Below are 27,559 nucleotides of genomic sequence, written 5' to 3'. Positions count from 1 at the left end.
GTCAAATGCTTTCTCTGCATCTATTGAGAGGATTATATGGTTCTTGTTTTTTCTCTTGCTGATATGATCAATCACATTAATTGCTTTATGAGTGTTAAACCAGCCTTGCATCCCGGGGATAAATCCCACTTGGTCATGGTGAATAATCTTCCTAATGTATTGTTGTATCCTATTGGCTAGTGTCTTGTTGAGAATTTTTGCATCCATGTTCATCAGGGATATTGGTCTAGAATTCTCCTTTTTGGTGGGGTCTTTGTCTGGTTTGGAATTAAGGTGATGCTGGCCTCATAGAACGAGTTTGGAAGTATTCCATCTCTTTCTATCTTTCCTAACAGCTTTAGTAGAATAGGTATGGTTTCTTCTTTAAGCGTTTGATAGAATTCCCCTGGGAAGCCATCTGGCCCTGGACTTTTGTGTCTTGGGAGGTTTTTGATGACTGCTTCAATTTCCTCCCTGGTTATTGTCCTGTTCAGGTTTTCTATTTCTTCCTGTTACAGTTTTGGTAGTTTGTGATTTTCCAGAAATGCTTCCATTTCTTCTAGATTGCCTGATTTATTGGCATATAGCTGCTCATAATATGTTTTTAAAATTTTTTGTATTTCCTTGGTGTTGGTGGTGATCTCTCCTTTCTCATTCATGATTTTATTGAGTCTTTTCTCTCTTCTTTTTAATAAGGCTGGCTGATGGTTTATCTATCTTATTAAATCTTTCAAAGAACCAACTCCTGGTTTTGTTGATCTGTTCCACAGTTCTTCTGGTCTCTATTTCATTGAGTTCTGCTCGAATCTTTATTAACTCTCTTCTTCTGCTGAGTGTAGGATCTATTTGCTGTTTTTTCTCCAGCTCCTTTAGGTGCAAGTTAGCTTTTGTATTTGAGTTCTTTCCGATTTTTGGATGGATGCTTGTATTGCGATGTATTTCCCCCTCAGGACTGCTTTTGCTGCATCCCAAAGATTTTGAATGGTTGTATCTTCATTCTCATTAGTGTCCATGAATCTTTTTAATTCTTCCTTAATTTCTTGGTTGACCCTTTCATCTTTTAGCAGGATGGTCCTTAACCTCCACATGTTTGAAATCCTTCCAAACTTCTTGTGATTTAGCTCTAATTTCAGGGCACTGTGGTCTGAGAATATGCAGGGAACAATCCCAATCTTTTGGTTTTGGTTAAGACCTGATTTGTGACCCAGTATGTGGTCTATTCTGGAGAAAGTTCCATGTGCACTTGAAAAGAATGTGTATTCAGTTGCGTTTGGATGTAAAGTTCTGTAGATATCTGTGAAATCCATCTGGTCCCGTGTATCATTTAAAGCTCTGTTTCTTTGGAGATGTTGTGCTTAGAAGACCTATCGAGTGTAGAAAGCGCTACATTGAAATCACCAAGTATAAGTGTATTATTATCTAAGTATGTCTTAACTCTGGTTATTAATTGGTTGATATATTTGGCAGCTCCCACATTCAGGGCATATATATTGAGGATTGTTAAGTCCTCTTGTTGGATAGATCCTTTAAGTATGATATAGTGTCCCTCTTCATCTCTCACTACAGTCCTCGGGATAAATTTTAGTTTATCTGATATAAGGATGGCTACCCCTGCTTTCTTTTGAGGATCATTTGTATGGTAAATGGTTCTCCAACCTTTTATTTTCAGGCTGTGGGTGTCCTTATGTCTAAAATGAGTCTCTTGTAGACAGCAAATAGATGGGTCCTGCTTTTTTATCCAGTCTGAAAACCTGCCCCTTTTGATGGGGTCGTTAAGCCCATTCACATTCAGAATTACTATTGAAAGATATGAGTTTAGTGTCATCATGTTACCTATTCAGTCCCTGTTTTTGTGGATTGTTCCACTGGACTTCTTCTTAAAGGGGAATTTTAAGAGTCCCCTTAATATTTCTTGCAGAGCTGGTTTGGTGGTCACATATTCTTTCAGTTTTGCCTATCTTGGAAGCTCTTTATCTCTCCTTCTAATCTGAATGAGAGCCTTGCTGGATAAAGTATTCTTGGCTGCATGTTTTTCTCATTTAGGACCCTGAGTATATCCTCCAGCCCTTTCTGGCCTGCCAGGTCTCTGTGGAGAGGTCTTCTGTTAATATTATATTTCTTCCCATATAAATTAGGGATTTCTTGTCTCTTGCTGCTTTAAGGATCTTCTCTTTATCTTTGGAATTTGCAAGCTTCACTATTAAATGTCGAGGTGTTGAACAGTTTTTATTGATTTTAGCGGGGGGGGGGATCTCTCTATTTCTTGGATCTGAATGCCTGTTTCCCTTCCCAGATTAGGAAAGTTTTCAGCTATGATTTGTTCAAATACATATTCTGGACCTCTGTCCCTTTCGGCGCCTTCAGGAACCCCAATTAAACATAGATTTTTCTTCCTCAGGCTGTCACTTATTTCCCTTAATCTATCCTCATGATCTTTTAATTGTTTGTCTCTTTTTTCCTCAGTTTCCCCCTTTGCCATCAACTTGTCTTCTATGTCACTCACTTGTTCTTCTACCTCTTTAAACCTCGTCGTTAGGACCTCTAGTTTGGATTGCATCTCATTTAATTGATTTTTAATATCAGCCTGATTAGATCTAATTCTGCAGTCATGAAGTCTCTTGAGTCCTTTATGCTTTTTTCTAGAGCCACCAGTAGTTTCTAGAGCCACCAGTAGTGCTTCAGCTAATTTGAATTTGGTTTCTGTCACTTGCAATGGGGTGAGCCCTGAATAATACAGTGGTATTATCTATTGGGTGAAGTCTGAGATATTCTGAATACAAAAATGTAGATGTGACAAGAATTTGACAGACATGTCAATTCTAGTTTTTCTTAATAAACTGAAAAAAAGTCTACAATTCATTGAATATGAAAAAAAAAAAAAAGCACGCATGCCTATGAGACACCTGGGTGACTCAGTGGTTGAGTGTCTGCCTTCAGCTCAAGTCGTGATCCCGGGGTCCTGTGATCGAGTCCCACATCAGGCTCCCCGCAGGGAGTCTGCTTCTCCCTCTGCCTGTGGTCTGCCTCTCTGTGTGTCTCTCAAAAATAAATAAATAGGGATCCCTGGGTGGTGGAGCGGTTTGGCGCCTGCCTTTGGCCCAGGGCCCGATCCAGGAGACCCTGGATCGATTCCCATGTCGGGCTCCTGGTGCATGGAGCCTGCTTCTCCCTCTGCCTGTGTCTCTGCCTCTCTCTCTCTCTCTCTCTCTCTGTGACTATCATAAATAAATAAAAAAAAATTAATAAAAAAAAATAAAAATAGATAAATAAATAAATAAATAAAATCTTAAAAAAAAAAGCACCCATGTCTCAGATTTAGAGATTTCTATATCCCTTTTTACTTTATTTCAGTTAGTAATATTTGAATGGCATATAAAAATACAGTCACTTAGTTTTTGACCCTGTCTTGACCACGTATAATAGGGGTGATTTTTTAAAAATTTAAAATTAACTAGCACTTAAAAAACTTTTTATAAAAATAATACTTATGGTTTAAAAACACATAATACAAAAGATTTTATGATGAAAAATGAAAGTCAAGCTTAGGGGGCAGCCCCTGTGGCTTAGTTGTTTAGCATCACCTTCAGTCCAGGGCGTGATCCCGGACAGGATCGAGTCCCACATCGGCTCCCTGGAGCCTGCTTCTCCCTCTGCCTGTCTCTCTTTCTCTCTCTCTCTCTCTCTCTCATAAATAAATAAAATCTAAAAAAAAAAAAGTCAAGCTTAGTAGAGATAACCATCGTTAACATTCTTGAGATTAGCAGATTTTGTTAATACTTTGTGCAAATATTGTTCTGAGTGCTGTGTCAGTATGGCACACTAGTTAAAGGCAAGGGTTCTACTCTTATATTCATGGTCAATTTATTTTTGACAGAGTTCCTAAGACATTTCAATGGGGAAAGAATAATGTTTTTAACAAATGGTGCTGGGACAACTGGATATCTACATGCAAAAGAACGAAGTTGGACCCCTTCCTTATACCCTACACAAAGATTAACTCAAAATGGATTATAGAACTAAACGTAAGAGATAAAACTATAAACTCCTAGAAGAAAATTATAGGAGTGAATCTTTGTGATTTTTGATTAGACAACAATTTCTTAGATACAGCATCAAAAGCACGAGAAAACAAAATAGATAAGTTAGATTTACTGAGTTAAAAATGTCCGGGCTTCACAGAACACCATCAATTAAAGGGGGAAAAAAAACCCTATAGAATAGGAGAAAAATTTCACAGGTCATATAGATAAGGGATTTATATCCAGACTATCTGAGGAACTCTTGTAACTTAGGGGTGTTTGGCTGCCTTAACAGTATAGCAGGTGACTCTTGATCTCAGGGTCATGAGTTCAAGCCCTACATTGGGTGTGGAGTCTACTTAAAAAAAAAAAAAAAAAACTTTTACGATTTAGCAATAAAAAGACAAATAGCCCAATTAGAAAGCAGGGAAAAGGATCTGAACAGACATTTCTCCAAAGAAGAAATATATCTATATCTTCTATAGATATAGATATATAATCAATAAGCACATGAAAAGTTGCTCAGCATTATTAGCCCTCAGAGAAATACACATGAAACTACAATGAGACACCACTCCACATCTACTAGGATGGCTCAAATCAAAAAGTAAATAGTAAGTATTAGCAAGGTTGTGGAGAAATTGGGGCCCTCATCTATCACTGATGGGAATGTAAAATGTTACTGCTTTGGAGAACAGTTTGATGGTTCCTCCTAAGATTCATACTCCTAGGCATTTACTCAAAAAACAAAAACAAAAACAAAAACTGAAGACAGGTATTCAAAACCTGTGCACAAATGGTCATAGCAGCTCTGTCCATAACAGCCAAAAAGTGGACACAACCTAAATGCCCATCAACTGATGAATAGATTAAAAAATGTATATTCCTACAATGGACTATTATTTAACAATAAAAAAGAAAGCACTGACACATGCTACAGCATAGATGAACCTTAAAAAATATAACAATAAATTACAAAAGACTACATATTATATAATTCCATAGAGTAGTTGTTGCCGAGGGGAATAAGGAGAAGGGCTGGGGGGGCGGCGGGGAATGGAGAGCAGCTTCTAATGGCTACAGGGCTTCTTTTTTGAGGTGATGAAAATGTTCTAGATTTGATTGTGATGATAGTTGCCCAACTTGAACTAAAAAAAAAAAAAAACATTTAATTATATACTTTCCATTGGTGAATTCTATGGTATATAAATTATATAGCAATAAAGCTGGGTTTTTTGAAGTATGGGTTCCAGAGAATTAAGATGTACTTTGAATCTCAGTTCTGTCACTTACTGTGGGGAAGTTGCTTAACCTCTCTGAATCTGTTTCCTTATTTGCATAAATAGGGATGATGGTATTTACATTATGATATCCTTGTAAAGATTAAATGAGATGATGCATGCAAATATCGGATACTCCCTGTCTAGTTCTGAGTAAACATTAATATCAACTATGAAGATGATGAGGAGGTTGAAGAAGAATGGGTAGTTAGACAAGCAAAAATGAGAGGAAATAACTTGTGGAGTAGGTAATAAGGGTAGGATCAAGCTTGCTTTGCTTGTGGCCCTGGAGAAGATAGCTAGTTTAAAATATTTACAAGCCAGAGGTAGCAATCTCTCCGTGGTTTTTGTCTGGCTATGATGCCTGAGATGATAGTGGTGTCATGTGGGGTAACATACCACTGAGTTGGGTCATGTGTACTAAGGTGCCAGTTTGGGCTGCCACAGAATCCTGGGGAGGAAAACAGAATCTGAAGTCATTTTTTTAAAATCTTGCTGTGCCTGTGGTCTGAAGATCCTGTTTCTGCTTGTCCAGAAGTTAGCTAGAGGGAAAGGAATGAGCCTTGATTTGAGTTGCCTGTTCCAGTGCTCCGAGCAGGGTTGTGTGAGAAGGGGATGTAGTCTCTGAACTTTGGCCCCTCTGCATTTATACCATGGGCAGGGTCGGGGTGAGGTCATATGTGGCCCTCAATGTCCAGACCTGTCACTTAGTTTCCTGCCTCAGGAAGTTTCAGTCTCTTCCCTTTTTTTATCAGCCCCCAACTAATCTCGAATGTAACAAAAACAAATTGGAAATATCCAGTGAGTTGCCAGGAGTCTCCGGTCAGATGACAGAATTTAATGTGTAATCCACCTTAGAGTCCTTCCTCAGACTCCTTATTTTGGTGGTTGGAGCTAAAATTGTGAGGCTTGTCGAGTAAACTAATTTTAGGAAATGCATCATCATGTTTTCCTTTCTGATAATTACCATCTTTGCTTCCATTTCTTCTAGCTAAGGACCATTTCCCTTGTCAGCCTTTGCCAGAAAACCCAGCCATTGGTGTGAGCAGACCCTCAGGGTCCACCAGCACAAGCCTCTTGGACCCCAGAGCCCGGCTCAGGGCCTATATAGATAGCCACCCTGTAGTCATTGTCAGCAAGTCCGCATGCAAGCGCTGTGCTGAGGTAAGCCTTCAGCCTCTAGGAGCTGCGATAAACTGTTGCCTTAGAGAAATTTGACAGACTTCTGAGCTCAGCTGTGAGTCATTGGATTTCACCTGAGGAAGGGGTTTGCGTGGTTGTAAGTTGCTTCAGAAACCTTGGAGGGTGATGCTTTGAGAACAAAAGGTTGCTTGAGTAATCTCCTGAGCTTTCCAAAATACTAGATACTTTCAGGTAATCAAGGGTCAGGCAAAGTCGGGGTGGGAACTCCCAAACCAGGTGATTGGCTGCTCTTTTAGGCACTTCTACAGAGAATATTTCCTAGGAGCTGTTACTTAAGATATTGCTAAATTTTGTTAAGTATCTCTTCATGCTCATCATGGGGAAAATGACTTCCCAAAGAATAAACTGTGCTTCCTACTTGGTTCTTAGAGAAAAGGTCAATGATCACAGCCATGGAGAGGGTTGGTTTAGTCCTCCCTGATTTAACCACAGAATGATGTCGAGAATTAATAGACAAATCTGATCAGGTGCTTTATGGGAAGGTTGAGGATGTTTAAATGTCACTGAAGCTTAGCTTTAGATTATACTCAGGGTAGCTCCAGGATTTGACACAGTGGATTCTTAAGTGAACATAGCTGACCTTCTGTCAGGGTTCACCTGTAATTTATTAAGTTCAGTTTTCTCTGTTTATCTCTTGATTTATTTTCCAGCTCTCAAGGAGACTGAACTCAGAAGCCTTTATATTCTGGAAGCCTTACACAGAGACAGGTTTCTTGGACTCCTGGTGTGTGTGTGTGTGTGTGTGTGTGTGTATGCGTGCTTCTCTTGTAAATAAAAAGGAAAGTGGGCAAGCAGTGGAAATATTGAAAGTAGGCAAAACCTTTCATGCTTGTTTCTCATCCCAACATAGTCTGCCTCAGTGTCACCTGGGGCTTCACCTCTATTAACATCATTGTGGAACCTTTCGTGTAGTCCATCATGTTGGGAACAGGGTTGTAAAGAGGTAGGAGACACAAGTTCCATCCCCAGAAGGTTTAATCAAACTGAGAAGGCAGACATTGGCCTTAAAAAGAAAAATGAATCTGGAACACCTGGGTGGCTCAATCGGTTAAGCACCAACTCTTGATTTTGGCCCAGGTCATGATCTCAGGGTCCTGGGATGGAGCCCTGCTTTTTGGCTCCATGCTCAGTGGAAAGTCTGTTTCTCCCTCTCCCTCTGCCCTGCCCCTCCCCTGCTCATGCTCTCTGTCTCTCCTCTCTCAAATAAATAAATAAAATCTTGAAAAGAAAAGAAAAATGACCTAAGGTAAACCATTACATTCTAAATCATTAGCATAGGCAGTAAACATTAGAGAATTTGGAAGAGGACTGGGTATCAGAAATCCCCTGCATAATTCCCATCCTCTGGGAACTTCTTTTGAGGCTCTTCCCCCTTGTTTGTGCAATCTGTAAAATAAAGGGCTTGGACTAGTTGACTATTGAGATTCCTGTTAGTTCTGAAATTATGGAGTTGTCTAATCTTTTCTGTTTCCAAATAATGGTCAGGTGCCTGAACTCTGAAGTCGGAGTTTGAATCTTGCCTCTGTGACTTATTAGCCATATGATCTTGGTTAAGGTTTTTATCTATTGTGCATCAGGTTCCTCATCTGTAAAATATGGGTAATAATACACCTATCTCAGAAGTTTGTCGTGAGGATCAAATTAGCTAATATTTATAGAAGCCACAGAACATGCCTGGCACATAGTAAATGCTACATAATGTTTTTTGATTTTTATAAAGATTTTATTTATTTATTTGACAAAGAAAAGGAGAGAGTACAAGCAGGGAGAGAGGAAGGCAGAGGGAGAGGAAGAAGCAGGCTCCCCGCTGAGCAGGGAGCCCTGATGTGGGGCTTGATTTCAGAACTCTGGGATCATGACCTGAGCCTAAGACAGGTGCTTAACCAACTGAGCTACCCAGGTGCCCCTACATAATGGTTTTTTTTGTTTTTTGTTTTAATAAAAGAACTACTTGCCCTTCCTGTTTTCCTAACATGACTTCCAACCTTGGATGAGATCTTCTTTCATCAATATTGAGCCTCAGGTAGGTGGAAATCAACAAGTATCCGATTCTATTCCTACTATAGCTACTCCTATTAAAAAGTGGCTATTTTTTTTCCTAAACTAACAACTCCCTTCAAAACTCTATGCACCTGGTGGTGTAATGAAAGAACACCTGGATTTGAAAGGGCTCAGTTCTCATTCTGTAAATCAGCTTCCTCAACAGTAAGACTGACAATGCCACCTTATCTGCTATTCTTGTTTATGCACAGCTTCCTTATGAGGACCAGTCATTTTAGATCTATTTGGAAGCCTACAGTACTACACTTGTATTAGGAGCCACCATTGAGTGTTTACTGTGTGCAAGGCAATGTTTGGTCACTCTAGTTGTATTTTAAAACACTACTAAAAAATTGGAAAATTGCATTTTTCACCCTGCTCTAGTCCTGCAGCAAAGAACTGGGCTAGCCTGGCCAGGATTGCTAGTAGCTATAGGCAGTTTCATTGCATGTTCCCTACAATTCGCCCATCTCTTTGACCTATAATTATTCTTATTTTACACTCTTTTCCCTGAATTCATTTCCTAAGTCTCCTCCCTGACTCTGAAAAGACAAAACCTTCCTTTTCCTCAATTAAATATGCTCTAGGAATGGTGAACATTTCCTGTAAAATTTGTGGTAGATCTTGCATATTTATTGTGTTAAAATGCAGGGTAATTCTGGCAACTTTATTTAATGTCATTATCTGAATAATTCCTGGGTATACCAGGGCCTTTGGACAAATATCCCCTAGTTTTACCTTGACAAATACCAGTTCCTTAGCTTTTCTGAATATGTAATATATAAGCTATTCTCAGATTTGTGCCAATTAATATGGAAATTAATTTTCAATTCCTTTGTGAAGGATGGTTAGGTGTCTCTTCTGGTAAAAATAGTGATTTTCTTGAGGGTACAACTTCTATACTTGGCTGTTCATGGTTTTTTTATTTTAATTTTAATTTTCTATTTTATTGTTTTTAAAAGTTACCTTGAAGTAGCATTTCCCCAGGTTATTTCCTTCAGTTTTTTTTAATTTCCTTCAGTTTTGATTTGATTGTCTAACAGTTGTGAGTAAATCAGAATGGAGAAACTTCAGTTTTATATCTGCACTTAGTCTAATGAATATATATTTCTCTCTGAGATGAGTAAGTAATTTGCATTAATTCAAATTGAGAAATGCCCGCAAAGAAATGAACTTCTACATAAGTTAGTTTCCCACTTATTGCATAACACATTACGGTGTGTGCTTTGCTTTCATCCTACTGTGATGGCTGGGTTTTAAAGTGCAAAGATAACTTCCTATCTCTTCAGAAATGTGATATTTATTTCTTACAGATATTTCAATGGGAAATTAGATGTATGAAGTTGGAATTAGCAAATGAAGTCTCATATAACTTATCAATTGCCTGACACCCAGATCCACTGCCATTTCTCCATAGTGTGTATATTTTATAGGCAAAGTTGACCATCCTTTACTTCTACCAATTAGAGTATTCTGGAAACCGGTGCTAATGATATTCAATACAGATCTTTAATGTTGTACGGTGGATCAGTGAGAAAGTTTCATCAGAGGTTTCTGTTTGTTTGTTTGTTTTTAAGATTTTACTTATTTATTTGTGAGAGACACAGAGAGAGGCAGAGACACAGGAAGAGGGAGAGGCAGGCTCCTTGTGGGGATCCCAATATAGGACTCGATCCCAGGACCCCGGGATCACAACCTGAGCCGTAGGCAGATGCTCAAGCTCTGAGCCACCCAGGTGCCCCTCATCAGAGTTACAATAACCTACCAAAGAGTTTCTTGAAGTAGGGTCATGTGTACTCTGGAATCTAGAGCTTATATTTTCTACATTTCATATATTGTCACATGTTGATATTTTTAGGAGCTGTTTTTAGGATTACTCTCTATATCTGGAAAATTGTTTGTTTTTATAACAAACTGCAAATGGTTTATTTCTAAAGTTAAGTGGCTAAGGAAGCCTTAAGAGCCCATAATTTATATGTGTTTGTCCTTGTTTATTTTTAGTCTTAGAAAATGAGCATTGGAATAGGAATTAACTTTTGTCCAGATGGTCTCTCAGCTGTAGCTTTCTTTGCCCTTTCCTTAAAGTCCCTCTTTACTCACCTTATCACTCTTCCAAATGATTCTTATCTTTTTAACTGTATGTTGCCAGGGGGAACTGAATTCCTACTGGGGCACAGAAGCTGCTCAGAGGAGTGCTAAGAGGAGGGCCCTGAGACTGTGTGAATGAGCTTATTCTTCCATTTTTATCAAAATATAGTCTTTGGTCCTATAAAATTGAAAATTTCTTTCAACCTGCTGTTTCAGTAGTTACATTAGAATGGGACAGGAATACATTCTCTAGATTGGTAATTTCTATGAACCCCAGGCCATAGTTCAGACCTTTTTCATTTTATTGTAGAAGCTGGAGGAAATGTAGTTCTAAATTTTCCTGAAGCATTAATGACAAGCTATTGTGTCTTATTTATAAATGTCATTTTACAGTCCCTTTTATCAGTAATTTGTTATTTAATGGCACAAATTTGGCAAAAGTAACTCTTTATCTTTCCAGGAATTTTTTACCATTATGGTTTGTATAATATTGAGCATATGACTTCTGTAATTGATGTGTTGGTTGAGGTTTACTTGGCCAAAAAATAAATAATACTTTGACTATTGCAGGATGTGTTTTTTTTTTTTTTTTTTTTTTTTTTATTTTATTTTTTTATTTATGATAGTCATCAGAGAGAGAGAGAGGCAGAGACACAGGCAGAGGGAGAAGCAGGCTCCATGCCAGGAGCCCGACGTGGGACTCGATCCCGGGTCTCCAGGATCGCGCCCTGGGCCAAAGGCAGGCGCCAAACCGCTGCGCCACCCAGGGATCCCAGGATGTGTTTTTTTTCTTAGAGTTTCCACATATGTTTTGGAAATATTAAATATGACAGTGCCTTTTTAAACATGGTTAGTACTAAACCCATTTTATAGTGGGGTAGATGGAGTCACTAAACATGTAAAATGTATTTTATGAAGCTATCTGAGGTGAATCACTGAACATAGAGTAGAATCAACATACTTCAAATAGCCATTAAGTATCATTACTGCCAACAACAGGGAGAATCTTGTGGGTTCTATAAAAATGGGCTGGTAAGTTTGCAAAGGAGAAGCCTGATTAAAGAGGAAAGTAAAAAGCTGGAGAGAAGACTCTTGAAAAGCAATTCTCCCCCTTGTTTTTTCAGGTAAAGAAGTTATTTGAGTCGATGAGTGTTCCGTATTTTTTGCTCGAACTTGATCAAGCAGGTAAGATTCTACTGAATATGTAAAATACATCCGGTGACTGTGCAGTTTATTTAATCTAGTTTGTCTGGTTTTTATTTTTCTCCTTTGAAGTTTTTATTGTTTAGGGAGCTCTTTCCAGTAGATCTCTTTTTTTTGACCATTTAGCCAGACCATTCCAAGGGACTAACTGTATTTGCTTTTTGTCTTTACCTTGTTTATAGCCTTTATATGAGCTTCATGTTGAAATCATTCTTCTTATTAATCCTGAGTCTAGTTACAGATACAGTATTTTCTGGTTTCATGGTAACTATTATTTTTGCAAATTTGCCACCTTTCCAATAAGTTATACCAAATAGTATTTGAAAATAAAAGAGACTCAACTATAGAGATGTGATAATTGGGGTAGAAAGCTCATTTCTAGGGTCAAGAGGAAGGAGGTGGTTGTAGGACAGAAAATTATTATTCCAAAGAATTTTTAAAAAGATTTTATTTATTTATTTGAGAGAGAGTGAGTGAGAGCATGAGCGGGGTTGGGAGTGGGCAGAGAAAGAGGGAGAAGCAGACTCCCTGCTGAACAGGGAGCCAGATGCAGGGCTCCATCCCAGGACCGGGGGAACCATGACCTGAGCTGAAGGCAGATGCTTACCTGACTGAGACACCCAGGCGCTCCTATTTGATGCTTCTAAAGACAGATTCCCTAACACAGAAAGAGACAAAGAGTATGACAGAAATGCCAAAGGTAGATGGGAGATCAGTAAAGGCAAGTGCCAACTATTCAGACATTTTAATTCTGGCAACACTAATCAGACAGGCAGTTCTTTCCCTTTATTGTGGATGTGGCAGTGGATCTACAGATCACAGTTGGGAGCTCCCACTCACCCCTTGGTCAAGTCCTACCTCAGAAAACCTGAAGGACATGAGCTGCAATAGGTTTGACCTGAACCAGCCTCTGTAGTTGAAAGATGGGAGTCTCTTCCTCGATGAGAGAGCTGATGATCCTCTGTGTCCTCACTTGCTGCTTCATCACACAGAATAAGCTCTCTTCCTTCCCATGCCAGGCAGTTTGTAGGAACAGATCAGGATTTATTTTTTTTATTTTTTATTTTTATTTTTTTCAGATAAGGATTTATAGAGTAAGGTAGCAGTTCTCAAAATGTCTGCACACCCCTGGTGTACCTGTGATTTTGGAGGGATCCTTAAGCTCAAAACTGTTTTCTAATAATGTTTAAGATGTTTACTATTTTACTGTCTTGATATATTTTTTTAAGATTTATTTATTAATGAGAGAGAGAGAGGAGAGAGAGAGGCAGAGACACAGGCAGAGGGAGAAGCAGGCTCCATGCAGGGAGCCCGACGTGGGACTTGATCCCGGGTCTCCAGGATCAGGCCCTGGGCCGAAGGCAGCACTAAACTGCTGAGCCACCCTGGGCTGCCCCGTCTTGATATTTTCATTGATGGTGCAAAAGCAGTTGTGGTGAGGCACCTGGGTGGCTCAGTGGTTGAGCATCTGCCTTTGGCTCAGGGCATGATCCAGAAGTCCTGGAATCGAGTCCCACATTGGGCTCCCTGTGAGGAGTCTGCTTCTCCCTCTGCGTATATCTCTGCCTCTCTCTGTGTGTGTCTCTCATGAATAAATAAATAAAATCTTAAAAAAAAAAAAAAAGCAGTTGTGGGTAAAAATGCATAAAGTGTTTTTGTTGCATGAAGCACAATGGTTGTCTCAAAGAAAAGCACTTGTACAATTAACAGTTTGCATTGCAAAGTGAACTAGCTGCTTTTCTCATGAAATACCATATATACTTGAAAGAATGACCAGCAGTCAAATTATTCAAATGATATAGATTATTCAGAGCTGGGTATTTGACAGATATTTCCCCTCAAATGAATAAACGAGTCTGTCACTTAAAGGTAAACTACTGACAATATTTGTTGTCCATGATAAAATTTAAGCTTTCAGGTGAAAATAAGAAATTTGGAAGCTGTCCCTGGCATGTGAGCTCAATAGCTTTTCAGTATTTAGTGAATGAATATTTTCTGAATGATCAATGTATGATCTTACAGAGTTGTTCATGGGTAAAAGAGCTATTCAAAGTTTTGGTGCAGTATCAAGGAATATCTGCAATTATCTAAAAAATCTACTGAATATTTATCTTATTTCCAACTATTTGTCTTTGTGAGAGTGGGTTTTTTTTTCATATACTTCTACAACAACATATATTACAATATATTGAATACAGAAGCAGATATGAGAATCTGTCTAGTATTAAACCAAGCAGACAAAAAATTGCAAAAATATCAAATAATGCCAACTTTTCATTATTTTCTTTTGGAAAAATACAGTCATTTTTATTTAAAGGATGTTATTTACGTTAACATGTAATGGGTTTACCAATTTTAAGAGAATAAATAAATATTTTTAAAATGTCTTGGTTTTAATTTTTAATGTGGTAAGTTTTAATAGCTATAACCCATACAAACAAAAATTCTTTGAAGTCCTCAATAATTATTTAAGAGTATAAAGGGCTACTGACACCAAAAATTTGACATCTTGAGTTCTAAGGCAAGTAGGAAGAGTGTATTAATCTAACAACATGGGAGGCATCTGGCTGGCTCAGTTGGAAGAGCATGAGACTATCTGGAGGTTGTGAGTTCAAGCCCAATGTTGGGTGTAGAAATTGCTTAAATTAAAAAAAAAAAAAAAAAAATAAACTTTTTAAAAAACAAACAAACAATTAAGAACTTTGGATTCTACGTGATTTACCTGTCTCCAGCACAGGAGGAACACTGTACAACATGTGCTGGGCCTCAGAACCAGCCACACAGGAGAGATACGTGATCAGGTTTGTGTTGGCAAGCAGCTTGTAATTACAAAGCTGGAATTGCTGCTGTGGTCTCTAAGTGCTGGTTTTGTGAATGAATAGTTTTTTATCTGTTTTGGCTTGGCTCTATGAAGAACACTGCCCAGGCATTATTTTCTCACCAGTCTTGGCTACCTAATCTCCTCAGCTCTTGGATCACAGTAGATTCTCAAAGAGCCAGAGGGTCATTTGGTAGGCCAGGGGTGTTTGGTATAGAATGAAGTGGGTGCATTTTTTCACCCAGCTTGTTGAGTATTTGCTGCATGCCAGGCTCTGTACTAAGCACTGGAAACATAGTGGGGAACTGTGTTCTTGTCAAGTTAGACTTGCATTTCCCCCCACTCACAAAAACCCCCTCCTCTTCTTTTAGAGTTGAATGTCTGTGGCAGCCAGTGCAGTGTGCTATCTGATGGGGCTGGTAATGGAGTGCTGCGCACAGAGTTCCTGGTGGCAGTAGTATGATCTCTTAAGGAAAATCAAGAAGGGAAGCTCTGTTGCCAGGAACCTCCCCTGCCACCCTGACAGTTTCTTCTTCCTTATTTTGGGCTATATTTTGGACAAGTCTATATAAATTAAGATTACTATTTGAGAACCATCAAGATCAACTCAGATCTACCAAGATTGGTACTGGAGAGAACTCAGCACCTGGAATGCATGGCATTAGCATCTGTGTATGGGCAGCGGTAATGGGCATAAATGTTTTTCCTCCCTGTGCCAGGGGCTTATGCATATCTTCCTACTTAATCTTCAAAATACCGTCAGTGAGGTAGGTGTGATATCACCTTCTTATGATGAAGAAACAAAATGTAGAAAAGTATTAATATAGAGGATGTATGGCTTGCTAGTGAACCCATGGGTAATTCCTGGTCCCTCCCCTCAGTTTCCTCTGATTACATCCTCAGAGGCTGTCATGACTCACCCTATCTGCCTTATGTATGATGTATGATGTTCATGGCATTGATACTATGATGGGTGTTCCTGGATGGGACAGTGACTTATTGTGACCGGAGGTTATGCAACCTACCACTGTGATAGCTGCACCTTAGCTATCCCTGTGGATGAGCTGTCATTCACAGGGCTTGTTGGTCTGTGAAACCTCTCTCTTGGATTTGGGTATCTGCCCAGCGGCTTCGATCCGAGGAACAGACAACATCAGTGTAGTCATTTTAATCTGGTCTGGAAGCTGCTGCCGCTCTTCAGCTGTTGATATGGAAAACAGATGTAAGGTTTAAGAGGACTCATGTGATAGTTTGCCAGGATGTATGTCTGGATGCCATATGTCACTCACTGGCTTGGGGGTTCTGATGGGTATCATCCTTACCCCGGCTGCTTATGGAGGGCATAGCTTTAATGCCCTTACCCAGAGGGAAAGGAACCAACCTTGACTTAACACATATTTGAGTTATATTGATGAACTTTTTTTTTTCTCATGTCTGTGTTTCACATCTCTCTTGCTTAATCCTCACACTGACCTTGTGTGGCTGCTGGATTTAATTCTACTTTACAAGCAAGGAAGCAGATACTCAGCATTTTAGTAACTTGCTCAGTGTTGCTATGTCAAGCCCAGGCTTGTCTGGTTCCCCAGCTGCCTCTTCAGGGATTTCTTTCTTTTCTTTTTTTCTTTTTCTTCTTTTCTTTTCTTTTTTTCTTTTCTTTTCTTTCTTTTCTTTCTTTCCTTCCTTTCCTTCTTTCCTTTCTTTCTAGATTTTATTTATTTATGGATGAGAGACAGAGAGAGAGAGGGAGAAGCAGGCTCCATGTAGGGAGCCCAATGTGGGACTCAATCCCGGGACTCCAGGATCATACCCTGGGCGGAAGGCAGACGCTAAACCACTGAGCCACCCATGGATCCCCAGGGATTGCTTTCTTTAAACAAATAAAAACCCCTTACATGCAGAGGTACCCTAGCCCAGCTCAGACCTTACCACTTAGGTACCAATGCTTATTCATTCAACAGATGTGCTTGGGCACTGATTTCTGTGCCAGCCACTGCAGGAGAAAAAAGATGAATAAGGCACAGTCTCATTCTTTAAGATCATCCTATTGGCTTGCATCTGCCTCCCTTCTAATTTCAGTGTGATCTGGTACCTGGAGAGGCTGCAGGATCACAGAGTACTTGTAAGAGCATGTTGCACAAGTGTTTTCCTGATAGAAAAAATGTGGCAAGTAAGGAATTTGTAGTTGTAAACAAAACAAATTAGAAAGCATCCTGCTTTGTTCATTTAGAGTGAATCTAGTGAGGAGTACCTGGCAGAGAGAATAATAAGAGATGAAAGTGGAGAAATCAAGAGGCTTGACGGTAGAGGAAGTGGGGGTCCGTAGGAGATTGTTCTGCTTATTTCAACGAATGAAACTCAAAATGTTCTTTTTTTTTTTTAAAGATTTTATTTATTTATTCATGAGAGACACACACACACACAGAGGCAGAAACACAGGCAGAGGGAGAAGCAGGCTCCATGCAGTGAGCCCAATGTGGGACTTGATCCCAGGACCCTGAGATCATGCCCTGAGCCAAAGGCAGATGCTCAACCACTGAGTTACCCAGGCGTCCCTCAAAATGTTCTTTAGACATTTTGATTTTGCCCATAAAAAGGTTCATTTTAGAGATTTTGTAGAATGCAGTATAATAAAACACAAAAACCACATATAATTGCATCCAGGAGAACCACTATAAATATTTTTGTATGCCTTTTATGTATTCTGCGTTCTGTTTGTTATGTTAAGATGTTTTTGCATGTTATTAAAAGTTTTTAGTGGGCAGCCCCGGTGGCGCAGTGGTTTAGCACCGCCTGTAGCCCAGGGCGTGATCCTGGAGACCCTAGGTCGAGTCCCACATTGGGCTTCCTGCATGGAGCCCGCTTCTCCCTTTGCCTGTGTCTCTGCCTCTCTCTCTCTCTCTCTCTCTCTGCATGAATAAATAAATAAATCTTTAAAAAAAAGTTTTTAGTAATCTTCCCAGTTGCTATAAAATAATAGTCCATATAATATTTTTATTTAGCTATTCCACTTTGGTTGGACAAATAGTCTATTGCTGGTGTTTTCACTATTATGGGATAATAGGTTAGAAATATTTTTCTTTGTACTAAATTTTTTGTTGTATTTAGAATTCTTTTCATAGGATAGATTACTAGAATCAATACCTGGATCAGAGTATTAACATTTCTAAATTTCTAGAGCCTTTTAAATGATGTGGACTAATTGTTAAACTCCACAGATTCAATGAGTTTTCTCTGTATTTAGTGAGTATTAGAAATGATAAGAGGTTTTTAAAAATGATTGTTTGCCAATTTGAGAGATAAAAAAGTGTCATTTTTATTTGTATTTCTTTGACTATTAATGAGGCAGTTTTTTCTATAGGTTGTAGCACTTTATCTGCATTGTATTTCATTTATTGTCCTTTATTATGTGAATTATGTGTTCATGCTCCTCACGTAACAGTAATGATACCAGGAAACCCTTTTATAGCAATATCTAGGAGCTATTGCCATGGCCAATGTTAACTAGTTTAACTACACAGTTCTGTGAAGCCGATATTTCTATTATCTCCATTTCACAGATGAGGAAATCAAGGTACAAAGAGGTCAGACAACTTGCTCAAGGTCATAAAACCAGACTTACTGCTGAACTCTGTTCTAACCTCTGCTGATGATCGTGCAGGTCCTGGTGCTCCTCACTAACTTCCACACCCCCCCTCCCCCCGATTGCCTTTTATACCTGTTTCCATGCAGTTTGTGGAAGTAACCACTGCACTGATTGCACCGCTTGTGTATGCTTTGCTCTTAGATAAAGAGCACAGAGAGGACAGAGACCAGTGGTCATGTAGCATTCACATAGGAATCCATATACATACACCTCTATTCAAGTCCATTTCTGTTTTAGAATGAATACGAGGTGGGTGGGAGAGCTGATTATTTAAGAAAACAACTCACACATCTTATGAAAGGATTTCTTTTAAGTAAGAAATAAAAAATACATTTTCCTATCACACAGACCTAGGTTCAAATCCATGCCAGATGGAATAATGTTGTTCCTCTGTTTGAGTTGTAAGGATTAATAGGAGATAATGTTTGTGCCTTAAGTACAGAGAACAAACTAGTAGTTGCCAGAAAAGGGGGAAGTGGGTGGGGGAGATGGGTGAAATAGATAAAGGGGATTAAAACTATACTGAGTAATGTATAAAATTGTTGAAAAAATTATATTGTACACTTGAAACTAACATAAGTGTATGCTAATTATACTTAAATAAAAATAAATTTAGAAAAATAAAAAACAGAATAATGTATATAACACATCTAACATAGTGTTCAATTACTGTCCTCTTCCCAATGTACTTAGGTAAGAAAAAGTTAGATTAAGCTTTTTATGAAGCAAGATAAAGCCAGACATACATTCTAGTAAATTGTTGATTCTTTTCAATCTTTGAACAAATGTTGGAGGGCCTGCTCTTACACATAAATGATAAGAGTTCTGCCCTTTGTGGACTCTATATGTTGTGGGTTATTAGTCACAGGCCACAGGCACCACAGGTGCAAAGAGGGCTCTTTGCTTCTCTGAGCCCTTGTTTCCTCATCTGTCAAGTAGGGGATCTAATGAGGATGTATATAAGAACACCTAGCACTGACACACACTCAGTCCTTAGTAGTAGATGCTAACTCATGTAATATTATGCAGCCATTAAAAAAGATTCACAAAGCTCCCTGTCGTCTCTGCCCTGGGAGCAGCTCTCCGTCTACATCCCCTCATCCCCTGAAAATGTACGCCTGTGCAAAGTTTGTCTCCACTGCCTTCTTGGTCCGGAGCACCTCTCAGCTGTTGAGCTGATGACTGTCGGCAGTGGTGCTAAAACTGACACTGACAGATAAGAGCCTCAGCAGCTGCGCTGCCCCACATCCCCTGACCTCACATATTTCTAGCGGCAGCTTCCGAACCAGCGCCATTTCAAGGGACATTGACATAGCAGCCCCAAGTTCACTGGGGCTGGGGCTGCCACTGTAGGGGTGGCAGGCTCTGGGGCTGGAATTGGGACTGTGTTTGGGAGCCTTATCATTGGTTATGCCAGGAATCCCTCTCTGAAGCAACAGCTCTTCTTCTACGCCATTCTGGGCTTTGCCCTCTTGGATGCCATGGGGCTCTTTGGCCTGATGGTGGCCTTTTTCATCCTTTGCACCATGTGAAGGTGTCCTCTCCACCTCTCATAGGTCTTTCTCCCCTGTCTTGTCTGCTCTGTATGTTCCTTTTCCTATGCCTCCCCAGGAAGCCTGGGGAGAGTGGTTGGCTCAGGGTTTGACAGAGGGAAGACAAACAAATACTATATTCATAAGAAAAAAAAAGTTTTTAATAGCATGGGGAATTTTTCTGTACTATAATAGTTAGTGGAAAAAAGCAGAGTTTAAAATAGTTTTTATAAAATAGTCCCATCTTGTTTTTAAAAGTATAGGAAAAGGACTAGAAAGGTACACTAAATATGAATAATCACTCAACTATTTGTGCATCTATTTTGCTAGTGCAATAGGCACTGAGGAAATACAGGTGAAATGATGTGTTTCTTTGTCAGGGAAAAGTTTGTTTTGTTAAGATCTTATTTATTTATTCATTAGAGTGGGGGCAAAGGGGCAGAGGGAGAGGGAGGAAGAGAGAATCTCAAGCAGACTGGACCAAGTCTCTGCCATTATGACCTGAGCCAAAATCAAGAGTTGGATGCTTAACCCACTGAGCTACCCAGGCACCCCAGGGAAAAGGGTTTTTTTTGTTTTTGTTTTGAGGAAAAGGTTTTAATAAGGGAGACAGACAGTCACAAAGTAGTGTAGGATGAAGTACAGAAAGAAGCCAAACATGCTGCTTTGATTTCTGCTACAAAGAATGGAGGATTGTGGTGGTATTCATTGAGAGAGGAGATGGTTTAGACTAAGGAAGATGATGAATTTGGTTTTGGACATATAATGATTATCCAATGTGGATATATAGGCTGGTTGGTTTATAGGTCTGCATGAGTGGGAGATACAGATTTGAGAGGGTTTAATTTCTAGGTGAAGTGAATGAAGAAGAGCACTCAGGGAAAGTCTGTGAGTGAAGCAGGAGACTTAGATCTTTTTTTTTAAGATTTTATTTATTTATTCATGAGAGATACACAGAGAGAGAGGCAGAGGGAGAAGCAGGCCCCACGCAGGGAGCCCAATGTGGGACTCGATCCCAGGACTCCAGGATCACACCCTGGGACGAAGGCAGACGCCAAACCACTGAGCCACCCAGGGATCCCCCAGGAGACTTAGATCTTGATTGCATCCAGAGGGTAAGATTCTGAATGATGTCTTTTTCTTCCTTTGCTTTATTTATATATATTTTTAAACATCCTATAATGCAAATGTGTTTCCTATAGTGTAATATAAGTGTTTTAGTTAGTTTTTAGTTTGGTCTCATGTGACAACAAACCCAAAATAACAATGGCTTATACTAGATATAAGCTTAGTTTTCTCTCACCTAAAAGAAGTCTAAATAGAGTAGTCTGTCCAGGACTGGTGTGATACTCCACAGCGCTGGATCCAATATTGAGTCCTCCTGTATTCATGGCCCATACTCCTCAGCATTTGTCTTCCATCTAATGTCCCAAGATGGGGATTCCAACTACAGCCATCAATTGAAAGAAGAGCTGAAGGAGGACTGCCTTTACTATTTAAGAACATTTCCTGAAAGTTGCACTTGATAGAGTGCTTATGTCTTATTGACATAAGCAGAATTTAGTCACTTAGCCATATATATGGTGAAAGGAGACGGGGAAATGAAACCTTTATTTGGGGAGTCAAGTACACAGTTAAAAATCAAGAGTCCAGTTAGTGATGCTAGTTCATCTTGGTTTTGCCTGCAGAATAGCTGAGGTTGGTTCACCTGAAGATTAGTATAATAATTTCCATATAAACCATACATTTATTTCCTATTTAAATCACAAGTATAGAGGCACCCTGCTATGGTCATTACATGATGGTAGTGAGGTGGGAAATATTTTGCGGTCTTAGAAAGGCCAGTGACTGAAAAAGGACTGAACTAGAGGCCTGGTAATCTCACTTAATGTTTAACATTGACCAGGACTTATCAAGAGGAGTAGGAAGTAGTCCAGCTTTGTCCATTACAACATGGCCTCAAAAAAGTTTCTGAGAATATTGAAGATTATTATAGATATTGTAAATCTGTAGATAAAGAAGTTCAGAAATATTTTAGTAGAGAACTATATAATGTTCTCATTTGTCTTTACAGTGGAAAAGTTAGTCTTACTACATCTATGGTTATAAATGAGACATAGATCACTCTCTGTTCAAATCAGGGTCTGGATGATAGTTACCATCCAGGGAGATCCAAGGCCACTTCATGAGGTGACACTAACCCTCCACCAATGACTTGTGGTCATCAACTGTCTGGAGATTCTGGAATTTGTGCTCTGGGAAAAATTAGAGGCGAATGTTCTTCTCAATATCAACTACCTACTAGGGCTTAAGAATTTAGAGGTTAACAATGGTAATAAACTGTATGGCTCTTCTTTCATCTGTAGGATCTAAAAGCTGTTTACCACTGTTAATTAATACTTATACAACCCCTAGTGGTAAAGGTGGCTGATCTCCAGTTTTTTCAGACAAGACATCTGAGAGTTGACTTCAAGAGAGCCTGTGTCTCCTTAGGTTCTGCTGGCTGGTGGTTTTCTGCATTAAAAACATTTTCTTTCTTCTAGAATTGAGATGAGACACCAAGAGACCTAAAACAAATGGAGTGCAGAAGGGGACTATTTCTGCATGCTCTAGTGTGTTTACATTTTGTGTGTATGAACACTCAATATGAGATGCATGTACTGATTCTTTTAGAAGTTCCTCATGTCCTTTGCATTTCTTTTAGCAAGTTGTTTAAGGAAATTACATTTTTCTTCTGGCAGGTAAAGAACAAGTTCTGAGTAATATGGATAGATAGCCGTGGAAAATGGTGTGCTTAGTCACAGATTGCTAATTAAAAGAAAGATGAATAGGTTGCCCCCTTGAATTAAGTTTTGAATATCGTCTAGGGCAACACATTGTTGATGGTTACTATGAATAATTTGTTAAAGGAGGAAATCCAAACTCTTAACCACTCTGTGTTCTTCCTAGATTTACACCATGCATAAAGACATAATGATGATAATAACACAGATATTGAATACCTACCACATTCTGAGCCCTTTACATCTGATTCCCACTGCCACACCATGAAGTGTAGGTGCTGTATTTATCACCATCTTACAGATGAGTAAACAGAGAGGGAACAGAACTTGCCTAAGGGCATGCATCTTGTGGGCAGAAAAGCCAGGTTTACAGGGACTTCAGAAGAAGTGTGCTGACTATTGGGCCACACTGCCCGTAGAAAGCTGAATAAGGCTGTGGGGTCAGTGAGATATTTACAAAAGAGGAGACATGGATGTGTTTGAAGGCAGGAGGGCTTGAATGGTCCTGGATAGAAGAGAGGGAGAGGATGTTTAAGGGATGTGGGGTTTCCTAACACCGCCTGGAATTGGGATAGGTTGTGGGGCTCTGGTAAAGGTAGAAGTAGAACAATCCTTAGCCTTCTGAGATTGCTGTCACGTCTAAGAATAGAGAACTGCAGTGAAGAGGAGATGTAGGAGGGGAAGAAGCTTGTACCTGATAATCTTGAGGCCTTAGAGGTTGTGCTGGAACTGCTCCTATCAGCTTGAGACAGCCATTGTTAAACGTGGAGGAATTCTGTAAGCAGGTTGATAGCTAGAAATCAGCCAAAGTGGGAGTATTTATACCACAAAAATTGGCAAATGCTACAAATTCAGCCCCCACCCCCAAGCTGGTTTACCAGAACTCTTTGAACTCTCTTCTCTACTTCATTAACATTTGAAAGCCTGCTATACTGACAGTTGAATTCAAATCTCAAGTGCAAGCTACTATGGGAAAGGCACTGTGCCAGATACTGGGGCTACAAAGACCAACGCCTCAGGTAAAAAATACCTTAGCAGAGAGAATAGAGTAGGAGACATAAATTCTGCACTAGCTGCCAGAACTTGCTTGGGCCAGTCACTTAACCTTGCTTTTCCCATCTGCAAATAGAAACGGTAATACACATCCCAAAGGGTTATTGCAATGATTAACGAGAACATGCAAAGCTCCTGGCACAGAAGTACTCACTAAGTGACCATTCTGAGCATGGCAGACATGTAAACAGTTTTAATGTAGATCGATATAAGAAATAAAAGAAGGACTACTTCTGTGTTTGATCAGAGAAGGCATCACAGAGATCATGGTCCCCACCCCCCAAGCAGGATTTTGAACTTTTTTTGAAGTTTTGAAGTTTTCAGGATTTTGAAGTTTTCATCATGCTTCATGGATGAAGTCCACCCTGATTTTTGTCAGGAAGTTAATTCTTTTTTTTTTTTTTTGGATTTATTTACTTGAGAGAGAGAGACAGAGATAGTGAGAGAGCTCGAGCAGGGAGGAGAGTGAGAAGCAGACTCCCCTTTGAGCAGGGAGCCTGACATGGGACTGGATCCCAGGACTCTGGGATCATGACCTGAGCTGAAGGCAGACATTTAACTGACTGAGCCACCCAGGTACCCCAGAAAGTTAATGGTTTGTTTCTTTGTTTTGTTTTCCCTACAGCATTTTGCTTTTGCCTGTTTTTGGCCCCTACCTCACTATATATTGTTGAATTGTAATACAAACAATGAATTTGGAGATAGGCACACCTGGATTTATATCCTAACTCCAACATACTGGTTTGTGATCTTTGGCAAGATTCTTAAACTTCCTGAAATCTCAGTTTCTAGTTTTTAATATGGTGTAACAGTTAGATGATTTTTGAGGATTAACTGATAATGTAGAGAAAAGAACCAGATACTTAGCTGTCTTGTGAACCCCAAAGTGAACCCAACATATAGTTTCATCTCCTCTTATGCTTCTGCGTCTCCTATAGGACACACCATTTCTTTCCTATGGCTGTGTCTTTGTATGCATTGCTCTCTCTGCCTAGAAAACATTCTGTTCAAGAGGTAGAACAGCATCGTGGTGATTGCCAAGGATTGAGGGTCAGTCTCAGCTCTGCTGATGGTTATTTAGGTGGCTGTGGGCAAAATAATTACCCCTTCTATACCTCAGGTTTAATTGGCTTAAATGTAGGTTGCCCCATGTAGGCAGGATCAAGGGTTATTTATGCTCATCACAGTGTTCTCAGTACTTAAAACAGTGCCCACACAGCACACACTGCAATTGCTCAATAAATATTTCTTGAAACATTCAAACACTAAAATATTCTCAGGCATTTCTCCCACTCCTATTACTTCTACCTTTATTATTCCTCAAGATATGGTTCGGTATCATCTGCTTTTTGAGGCCTTTCCCAATCTTCCCATACCATTATTTGCTTTTTCTATTTGAAGTTGATGGATGACCTCCACATTTTAAGCACCTACTATGTTCCAGGCACACTCTTAGGCATATTACAGATGCTATTTCATTCAGACCACTCAGTAAGTTCTCATTTATTATCCCTGCTACCCTCTGGGATAGATCAAGTTCTAACTTAAAGGGCAAATTCATCTTTGTAGGAGGACTGAGAACCTACAGGAGTTGCCATATAAAAGTCTTTTTTCCTCTCCTCTATGGAAAAGATGGAATCCACAAATTAACTAGTATTCTTCCCATTTTACAGATTGAGTTTTTCAAGAAATATTTATTGAGCAATTGCTATGTGTGCTGTTTTAAGTACTGAGAACACTGTGGTGAGCATAAATAATCCTGGATCCTGCCTACATGGGACAACCTACATTTAAGCAAATTAAGCTTAAATAAAATAAAAGCTTCAGATGTGCAATTGCACTAGCCATATTTTAAGTGCTCAACAGTCACATGTGGTTAGTGGGACAGTGACAGTGCTGGTTCGACAGTGCTGATACAGAACATTTCCATCATAGAAAATTCTGTTGAACTGTGCTGTCCTAGAGGGAGGCTGACATTGATCAAATAATCATCAGTAAAAATATAGCTGCAATTGTGATAAGTAGCAAAAAGAAAGAATACATGATAACACAGGAGCATTTCATCGGGGGAGGTGACCCATTTTGATGGCTTCCTCAAGGAAGACTTGCTTGAACTCAGATCTGCTGAACCACTGGCAGTTAGCAAAGCCCCAGGGTTAGGTAATTAAATGCTAAAGGCTGGGGGTATAGAGATGGAGGGCAGGTTTGGGTGAGATAGAGAGGTAGAAAGACCACAGAAGGTCTTGGAGAAAGGTGATGAGGGAGCTAGAGGCTGAGTATCTGGACAGTCTAATCACAGATAGAGCCTGGGTTTGACTAAGTCTATGCTGCATCATAGATGCCTGTTCAGAGGACTTTGTAACGACCTCCTCTCATTGCTTTCCTCTTTGAAAATTGCCAACTCTCCCTCAGCTAGATTGGGTTTTTTTTTCCAACATAAATACATGTTCTAATAATTTCCTTCTTATTTTTTTTTTTTAAAGATTTTATTTATTTATTCATGATAGTCACAGAGAGAGAGAGAGAGAGAGAGAGAGAGAGGCAGAGACACAGGCAGAGGGAGAAGCAGGCTCCATGCACCGGGAGCCCGACGTGGGATCCGATCCCGGGTCTCCAGGATCGCGCCCTGGGCCAAAGGCAGGCGCCAAACCGCTGCGCCACCCAGGGATCCCAATAATTTCCTTCTTAGACAAAACTAAACAAAACACCTTCCTTGGTCCTTTATCCCTCTTCATCTACTTTCCCACGTTTCTGTTTTTATAACTATACTCACTACCTCCATGTCCTTTTTTCTGTTTCTTGTTGAACCTCCTCAATCAGGCTTTCTTTCCTCCCTCGTTTTCATAAAAATCAGCAATGATGCCCAAGACTCAATTTTTATCTTGGTGTATTTCTCAGCAGTACATGGCATAGTTGGTCTTCCTCCTTGGAGAGCACTTCTTCCCTAGCTTCCGAGATACCACATTCTCTTGGTTTTCCTCCCACCTCCCTCCAGTTTCTTTTCAGGCTTCTTTGCTGGACCCTCATCCTCCTTTGCACTGTGCTGGGCTCAGTCCTGGACCGTCTTCATTTCTTTAGCTATGTTAATTAATTCCCTGGGTCATTTCATCTAGTCCCATGTGTGACGGTTACTTTATGTGGCATGTTGTTTGGCCAAACACCAGGGTAAATGTTGCTGTGTGAAGGTATTCTTTGATGTGATTAACACTGAAGACAGTAGACTTTGAATGAAGCAGGTTACTTTCTGTAAGGCCAGTGGGCTTCATTCAATCAGTTGAAGGCCTTAAGAGAAAAGATTGAGGTCTTCTGAAGGGGAAGGAATTGAGATTGCCTTGAGACTCAAGACTGCAACATGAAGAATGCTGCATTTCCAGCCTGCTGGCCTGTCCTATAGGTTTTGGACTTGCCAACCCTCACAATCCTGAAAGCCAATTTTTTAAAAGATTTTATTTATTTATTCATGAGAGACAGAGAGAGAGAGACAGAGACAGAGATACAGGCAGAGAGAGAAGCAAGCTCCATGCAGGGAGCCCGATGTGGGGCTTGATCCCCAGTCTCCAGGATCACACCCTGGGCTGAAGGCGGCACTAAACTGCTGAGCCACCTGCACTGCCCTCCTGAGAGCCGATTTGTTTCTCTCTCTCTCTATCTCTGCACCCTATCGGGTCTGTTTCTCTGGAGAACCCTGACTAATATACATGGCATTAAACATCTTTTATATTTGACTCCCAGATTCTTATTTCTAGCTCTAACTTCCTCCCTGAACTCCAGATTTGCATACCAGCTGCCTACTCAGCATCTCTATTTGGATAACAATAGGCCTCTCAAACCACACTGTGGATTTGTCCCAAACTATTTCATTCCAATCTGTCCCACTCCCATCTTTCCTCTCTTCCTGGAGTATTTCCACTTGTCTTT

The 27,559-nt window shown here is 39.8% G+C and overlaps 1 protein-coding gene and 1 pseudogene across 1 annotated transcript in view; both read left to right on the top strand.

The window, feature by feature from the left end:
• The window catches only part of TXNRD1 (thioredoxin reductase 1), a 117,460-nt gene that overhangs the window by 20,575 nt on the left and 69,326 nt on the right, over positions 1-27,559 (top strand). Inside the window, 2 exon segments of the mRNA NM_001122673.1 lie at positions 6,270-6,442; positions 11,734-11,794. Of these exon segments, the coding sequence (NP_001116145.1) occupies positions 6,270-6,442; positions 11,734-11,794 (234 nt within the window).
• LOC119873648 lies at positions 16,402-19,805 on the top strand (annotated as a pseudogene).

This window comes from Canis lupus, chromosome 10 (assembly GCF_011100685.1).
Source record: "Canis lupus familiaris isolate Mischka breed German Shepherd chromosome 10, alternate assembly UU_Cfam_GSD_1.0, whole genome shotgun sequence".
Lineage (NCBI taxonomy): Eukaryota > Metazoa > Chordata > Mammalia > Carnivora > Canidae > Canis > Canis lupus.
This window is presented reverse-complemented; position numbering and strand designations above follow the sequence as displayed.